Raw genomic sequence first — 8,032 nt, 5'->3', positions numbered from 1 at the left:
CAAAAGAAAGAGGTAGTTAACAAGGAGTATAAATACGAGCAACCAACAAAAATTATGCAGAACGAAAAATGACACTGAAGATGGCACAACGCCGAAACCGGTTTGTCTCCAAACCAAATTTGACAAGGGATGACGGAAATTCGTTCCATAATACATGATATCTCATTTATTTAAATTGGATAAAAATGTTCGAATTTAAAGCTTAAACAGACGGCAGCATTCATACGGATTAACTCGGACTTAATCCGAATCAATTGCAGTTAATTCCCGAGTTAATCCGGATCAACGTTGCCATCTGTTTATGATTTTAGGCTTGTATTGGGCTTTCAGATCTTTTGCACAGAATTCTTTAATATTTACTCTAAATTTTATGTTCAAAATGGCTTTTAAACAAAAACTTGGTTTTTAATGAATTTTTAGGAAATTGGCGTATTGGCAATTAATTGTATAAACAATATAAGAAAAATTTGCAACTAGTTTATACTGCATGAAATTATTAATGACCCGTGCCTTTACTAGTGACATACAATTTGTATAAAAAGTGTAATTTTTCAGAAAATTATTCCTTTAAAATAAAAACAAAAAAAAAAATCAATTGTATTGTCCTTTTTTCAAAAATCAGCTGACAACGATATATAAGGAGTTTCATCGGATTTTACTTAAAATAATGAAAATTCAAATCGGGTAAAAATTGAGATCCGTTGACTGGAGAATAGTTATATTAACAAGCACAGTTACCTTCAGGATCGACTAAATAGAAGGATTTTCAAAGGGACCCGGATACTCACCTTAAATTTGGTTGGAAAATAAAAATTATAATATAAGCGCATATTTAGGTACACATGCAAATCTAGTAAGGTCATTTCCGTACTAGTCAAAACAACTGCCAATCTGACCCGGTGTGAAAGGTATCCCCCATATTCCGAAGTCAAAAATCAATAGAAGACGAGTTTCTTCCATCCAGAATTGTATGTAAAAAGCACTGAACAAGATTTTTGTTGACGACGTGTTATACTCTGTCGTAAAGATATTCAATTCACTAATTTCAGCTACTATATTTCACTCCTTTTTTGATTTTTTAGAATAAAAAAGTTCAAAAGTTACAACAGCAAAACGTAGGATAATACTATCCACTAAATAGACTGAGGAGCAAAAATAAAATCACAACTTCGACGCAATACTTCACTGCCTTGTAAAAATAATGCCGACGGTAGTGAAATGGCCACCAGTTGCCGTGAAATAAAATAATAAAGACAACAATTTTCTAGGCCATTTGCAGCACTAAGGGAGAAAAAAAAATCTTAGCATAAAAATCAGGCCAAATATTGCAAACAATAAAAGAGCAAACAAAACAAAACAACAAATAAATCTATAAAAGTCACAAAAAATGCAAAATCCTAAAAAATGTTAGCCTAGCCGCAAGTATTGCCAACGCAGTCAAATAAAATCCCCACACACTCGCACACAAATAAATATTAACTTCGTGCACACAAATCGNAAAATGTTAGCCTAGCCGCAAGTATTGCCAACGCAGTCAAATAAAATCCCTCGCACACACTCGCACACAAATAAATATTAACTTCGTGCACACAAATCAATTTGACGTGATTTAGAAAAAATACCGTTAGTCACTTCCGGCCAACCACCCAACCACGCAACCATCCTTATACATATGTATGTATGTATGTATGCATGCAGACGCCCAGCCAGGCATGTCGCCAATTTCTATGTTCTATTTGACATTTGCGCTTAGATTGGCCGTCAAAATGGACTAGCGTGGCAATTGAATTTTTATTTGCACCACTTCGTTGCTGTTGTTGTTGCTGGCAAACTGGTAGTCGGTTCACATTTGTTTTTTTTTATGTTTTTTTTTCGAAATACATATTTTATTCNCTGTTGTTGTTGCTGGCAAACTGGTAGTCGGTTCACATTTGTTTTTTTTTTATGTTTTTTTTTTCGAAATACATATTTTATTAGAATTTTTTCACACATTTAGAATTTTTTTAACGGCGGCGCGCCACTTTCTAGGTTATCGACATTTGTTTACATACTTTTAGGCTTTTGGACTGTGTGAATTTCACTTTTGAGCACATTTTTTTAGGGAGCTTTGTTTGATTGTAGATTTTTTGTTTAAAATTTTCTTTTTATATTTTAGTAATAGAAATTTAATAGCAGCGACTAGCCCAGGCAGCAAAGGGAGAACAGAAGAAGAAGCATAAAACACAGCGGCTGCAGAAAATGCCGGCGGCTAGTTTTTCTACATATTCCATTTTTACGGCATAGAAATTGAGTTTGAAAAAATTAGTTGCGCCAGTTACGTTAATTTAGTTTACAGAATTGTTGACTGTGAGAGGGGAAAAACAAATGTTCTTATAAAGATAGAAAGTGTAATTTTTTATGAAAAATTGTTTTTTTTTTCTTTTTCTTTTGTTGGCGTTATATGGAGGAAAGTTGGAATTATCGATGAGAGTATTTCGCAAAGCAATTATATTGAGGATATTTGCGTATTAATAGCTTAAATGCTTTGGAGGTCATGTCAATCCATAATCTAGTGTACNGTATTGTCGTATGTTGTAAAGTTTTTAACGGCTAAATAAAAGTTTAGAGGACTTGAAATCACCACCAACTATTTTCTAACGGTGTGAAATTTCATAATAAAACTTTTATGTTAGCTTGCGAATTCCTTAAATATAGTTTTAGCCGTTTAAAGTTTATGACATACAACAGTACGACAGTCTACAACACCTTGTGAACTCCCTAAATATTTACTTAAAATTTTTTATTCAATCAGTTTTGCGCTAGTAAAAAACGCCTCGGATTTTCAGCCAACTATTCAATTTTCTTTTTTTTACCTTCCAGCGGTTTCTTTTAGTCGGGAAAGTCTTTTCTCTCCTTATTGTCGTNAAAAAACGCCTCGGATTTTCAGCCAACTATTCAATTTTCTTTTTTTTACCTTCCAGCGGTTTCTTTTAGTCTGGAAAGTCTTTTCTCTCCTTATTGTCGTTTTTATCGGCATGCAGTTACTATACTATAGTCAATCCTCACTCCCCAATCAACCATGTGCGAGATGCGTTAACCAAATCGTGTGAAACCGTGCTCCACGCCAGAAGGAGAGGAGGCTTTGGTGGCGCTACTCGGCCTTATTCGGTTTGAGGCNTATGTTGTAAAGTTTTTAACGGCTAAATAAAAGTTTAGAGGACTTGAAATCACCACCAACTATTTTCTAACGGTGTGAAATTTCATAATAAAACATTTATGTTAGCTTGCGAATTCCTTAAATATAGTTTTAGCCGTTTAAAGTTTATGACATACAACAGTACGACAGTCTACAACACCTTGTGAACTCCCTAAATATTTACTTAAAATTTTTTATTCAATCAGTTTTGCGCTAGTAAAAAACGCCTCGGATTTTCAGCCAACTATTCAATTTTCTTTTTTTTACCTTCCAGCGGTTTCTTTTAGTCTGGAAAGTCTTTTCTCTCCTTATTGTCGTTTTTATCGGCATGCAGTTACTATACTATAGTCAATCCTCACTCCCCAATCAACCATGTGCGAGATGCGTTAACCAAATCGTGTGAAACCGTGCTCCACGCCAGAAGGAGAGGAAGCTTTGATGGCGCTACTCGGCCTTATTCGGTTTGAGGGCTCACTAAAGTCAGCAACATCAGCTTTAGATTCGGCTACTAGCAGGCGTTTATTGTATTACTATATAAATTAGCATCTTCAAAAACTCTCTCAGCAATAGGTTGTGCATCCGTAAATACTTTTGAAAAAAAAATAAAAATTGAGATAGGGTTTTTCTATACTAAGCCAACGATATAAATTATAAATTCTTAGTCCTAACAAAAATGGTGAATTTTTTNTGGCGCTACTCGGCCTTATTCGGTTTGAGGCCTCACTAAAGTCAGCAACATCAGCTTTAGATTCGGCTACTAGCAGGCGTTTATTGTATTACTATATAAATTAGCATCTTCAAAAACTCTCTCAGCAATAGGTTGTGCATCCGTAAATACTTTTGAAAAAAAAAAATAAAAATTGAGATAGGGTTTTTCTATACTAAGCCAACGATATAAATTATAAATTCTTAGTCCTAACAAAAATGGTGAATTTTTTTTGAAATTTGGTTACGTAATCGGAGCGACACAGGTGAATATAACATTTTTTTTTGGCTCCAAAACCTCTTATTAAAATACAATAATCGGTTGAAATAAAATTTTCTGACGTTCGTGAAAGGTGTGAAGCCGTCGGCATAGCTGAAGAGAGCCCTGCGTTTTTCAATAATTTTTTTTTCATAAAATTTATCAACTTCGCAACAAATTTTTATCCTCCTCGAACTTAATGCCAGCAAGAGAACGGTTCATGTGGTCCAAAGTTATTCGGTAACACACATAAAAAGAAGAAGAAAAAAATATTCCTAGGAATTGATAACCTCCACCTTTTTTGAATGGGGTTAAAAATGCGTTCAGTAGTTGCAGTGCATAGATTTATGTACTATATATATACATATTTCCTCAAAAACCATTTTAAACATTACAGCTTCTTTTTCTCTCTCTTTCTATATTTTTCGTTTTTTTTTTTCTATTCTCTATCGCTGCTGGCTTTTACTGGTCAAGTGTGGACAACATGGCAAAGAAATAGCCGATTATAATGGTTGGCCTTCGACAGCAGCCACGCGCAGCCATATGTCGGCCATCAAACAAGGATATGAGGTACTTACCAATTAAAATAATTAGTTAATTAATAAACGTACATAGTATAAAGCTCAGCCTTCTAATAAACCAGCTCCTACACATAAGTATGTATATACATATGTGTACGATATACATATACAGCTGAGAAATTATGTTGGCTGGTAAGTGTAAACGCTGAAAAAAACAAAGCCAATGCTGATAAAAAAAAAGAGAAAAATTTGCTGCTCGTAAAATTTGCTTATACCCCTTTCAGGCACACAGGGGGGTGCGACGAATGTACTCTTGACGTGTTTGAAAGGGGTCTTAATGTTTGATCGAGCTTTTCCTTCCATTTATGATGCAACTCTTGACGTTGTCACACTGCGACAAGCAGTTACTTATACAATTTTCTTATATTTTATTTATTAGATCTTAACTACTTACTTAGTAAAAATGTAAATAAGTAAATATGTACTCCTAAAGTCGCTCTTGTGCCACATAAATCATCCACACAATGGCGGATGCCATTACATTTCCCATCTAAATCAATGCATCCACCATAGCCGCATTGAAATTTATCATTTGAGCATGGTTTCACATCGGTACAGATTCCGAAAAATTCATCTTTGCCATCCCAACAGTCGATTTTCTGGTCACACTGCTTTTCTTCGGGTATACAACCACCATAAGAGCATTAAAAATCGGTGCATAATTTGTTAATAAAATTTTTCTCCAACTCATCCGAACCATCTGGACAATCCTTAGAACCATTACACCCAAGAATGATAGAATACAAGATTGCGCCGATTGCAGCAGAATTCGTGAGAGTAATTTTAGCGTGACGTCAGCGTAGAGTTGACAACTGAGAGCGGCGAGAATGAGGGCGACTAGTGATGTGTTGAATTGTCCCCAATACTCGGTACCCAATACTTATTACCCGATACCGATTATTTACATTAAACCCTCGCCATTATATGCATTTCAGGTTTAGAAAAAACGTTCATTACTAATTTATTTGATATCGGCTAAAACACTTGAACTTAGTCGATCCAAGGTTCAAGAAAAATACTTTGACGGATGGAGAAGCCTTTCACGGGAGAGATTCTGTAGCCAGTTAGCGACAAGTTTCGGATCGATATCGCACTTGTTGACTTACAAATATTTGATATCAAACGTCGACGAAACCGATACCGATTCGAAAATTGTCGTTAACTGGTTACAGAATCTGTCCCAGGCCTACAAAAATGATATCGTCCGATTCAGCTGGAACAAAAATGCTTCAAACAAGTAAGGGTTTCTCTGTATTATGGCATCGAACGGACATATATAAATCTTTCATTTGAATCAGTAAAAAAGCTCTATTGGCTCTTACATTCGGGTTTTGTTAGGCGTTTTTTCCATATTTTTGGCCTATGTGCGCTTCTATTCGAAACCTAAATGTTTCGGTACCGAGTATCGAGAGTATTGGGTACTTAAAAGTATTGACTCAGCACATCACTACTGCTGTCTTCTCTACTATGACGTCACCAAAACAGCTGATTCTGTCAAAATCACTGAGAGCCGAGTAGCGGTATCGTCATCGGCGCCACCTCTGTATTCTCTCCACCGTACATTACACCATTGTCTATCGTCGATGAGAGTACCGTCATCACATTTCGCCTTAGTGTGCGTGTGCAGTCCAATCGCAACTTAAAAAAAAATAAACAAAATTATTAAAAACCTTTGTAATGGAAATTTGTTTGACAGCGCATTTACTTTAATTACTTAATTATTATGATTAAAATATTGTTTATTAGTAAATATTCATATCTAGAAAATTTCGAGCCTCAAAATACATTATAATAGATTCTTAGTCGAAATCTTTGCGAGGTGTTTGGGCCAAGCATTTCAAAAGATTTTTGTTTGTTAGAGTACTGCTATGAAAAACTTTCCACTTGAGGAAAACCACGCTATTTACCACAATCACTTTGTCTTTGTATGACCATTAGACAGCTTCATATTCCATACAAACAAAAACTAGGTCTCCTTCCCAAAGGGATTTATAAAACTTTATCAATTTCCTACCTCCCTCTAAAATATTTCGAATAACTTCAATAAAATTTATGAGCGGCAACGTAATGAAAATACTAAAAAAAATTATAGTTTTCTGGAAAGAAATAGTGTACGAGTTGTTATGTATGAACATTGGGGTGGTCCTTAAATGAAGGGAGCAAATTTTTTCATCAACTTTCCTAAGCCTCAACTCCTACGTCGATGCTATTATAGTCGAAGATATCACATACAAATTTTGGTCCCGATTGAATTCGGTTAAGGCGTGTCGCACAGGGGTCGAAGTTCAGATTAAACTATGACGGCGTCTTAGCCGACTCTAATAGGTACTAAAATTTATATTTGATATCCTCGAATTTAGTGGATAGTATCTGAATAACTCAGTGAGAGGGGAGACCGGTATGTTTGCATGTATGTATTTATATAAAAAAAAAAAAAATATTTATTGGTTCAAAAAATGGTGGGTAGGCACTGTGGCCAATGGCAAAGTTCGTTTGCCACCTCTCCATGGTTGTAAGTCATGCAGAGTCCGCAAAATGCTCCGGAAGCAGTGTCCGGAGGATGCATCCGACTAGGCAGAGCATACTTTGAAGTGCCATCTAATTAGAACTTAAGAAAGTTCAATTACATGGCAGTTGAGAAGTGCATGTGCAAAAATTTCCTAAATTGCATAAAGGAAATTTTTGCACATGCAGCAGTACATAGCATGTATTTAGGCGCCTGGTGTTAGCAGACGCGCCTAAACAGTATCGATTTTGGGCATTAAGCTGTTTTTTTTTTAATTTTTTGAGTCCCTAGAAGAATCTGAATTTTATCTCCCTATGCGACACGCCTTCACCGCCTCCAATGGCGACCAAAATTTATATGTGTTTTCTGTGACAGTGCTGTTACCGATTGAATCGGTGAGACCGAACAAAAATCGTTCATTTGACTTTTAGGACCACCCTAAGGAACATGCACATATCAAAACAAGTAAGAAAGTCTAAGTTCGGGCGGAGCCGAACATTAAATACCCGGCGCAAGTATTAAATATATGTTTTTTCACCCTTCCGAAACCTTCCGCTAGATGGTAAGCCGAGGTGTATCAATTTTGAGTAAATTAGCGTCCTTCAATTTCGAAATACTGAAGTTTCAAGCATTTCTTAAATTTACCGTTATATGAGAATCGGCCGTTATTTTAGTCCGATTTCAATAATTTTCAACGTTTTGCTTACACGTGGCAAGTACAATAACCATACCGAGTTTGGTACAAATTGGTAGAACGGTTACCGGTATACTTATATGTGATCATAAGTGGGCGGTGCCACGCCCAT

General features: G+C 35.7%; 1 protein-coding gene across 1 annotated transcript in view; it reads left to right on the top strand.

The window, feature by feature from the left end:
- Positions 1-8,032, top strand: part of LOC108370524 (zinc finger protein rotund-like) — a gene marked incomplete at its 3' end in the record, with an annotated part of 49,853 nt that overhangs the window by 18,849 nt on the left and 22,972 nt on the right. The window contains exon 3 of the mRNA XM_017625855.1: positions 4,614-4,709. Within this exon, the coding sequence (XP_017481344.1) occupies positions 4,614-4,709 (96 nt within the window). The remainder of the gene's footprint in view (positions 1-4,613; positions 4,710-8,032) is intronic.

The sequence above is a fragment of the Rhagoletis zephyria genome, unplaced genomic scaffold (assembly GCF_001687245.7).
Source record: "Rhagoletis zephyria isolate East Lansing unplaced genomic scaffold, Rhagoletis_zephyria_1.1 Rzeph_scaffold_04295, whole genome shotgun sequence".
Classification (NCBI taxonomy): Eukaryota; Metazoa; Arthropoda; class Insecta; order Diptera; family Tephritidae; genus Rhagoletis; species Rhagoletis zephyria.
This window is presented reverse-complemented; position numbering and strand designations above follow the sequence as displayed.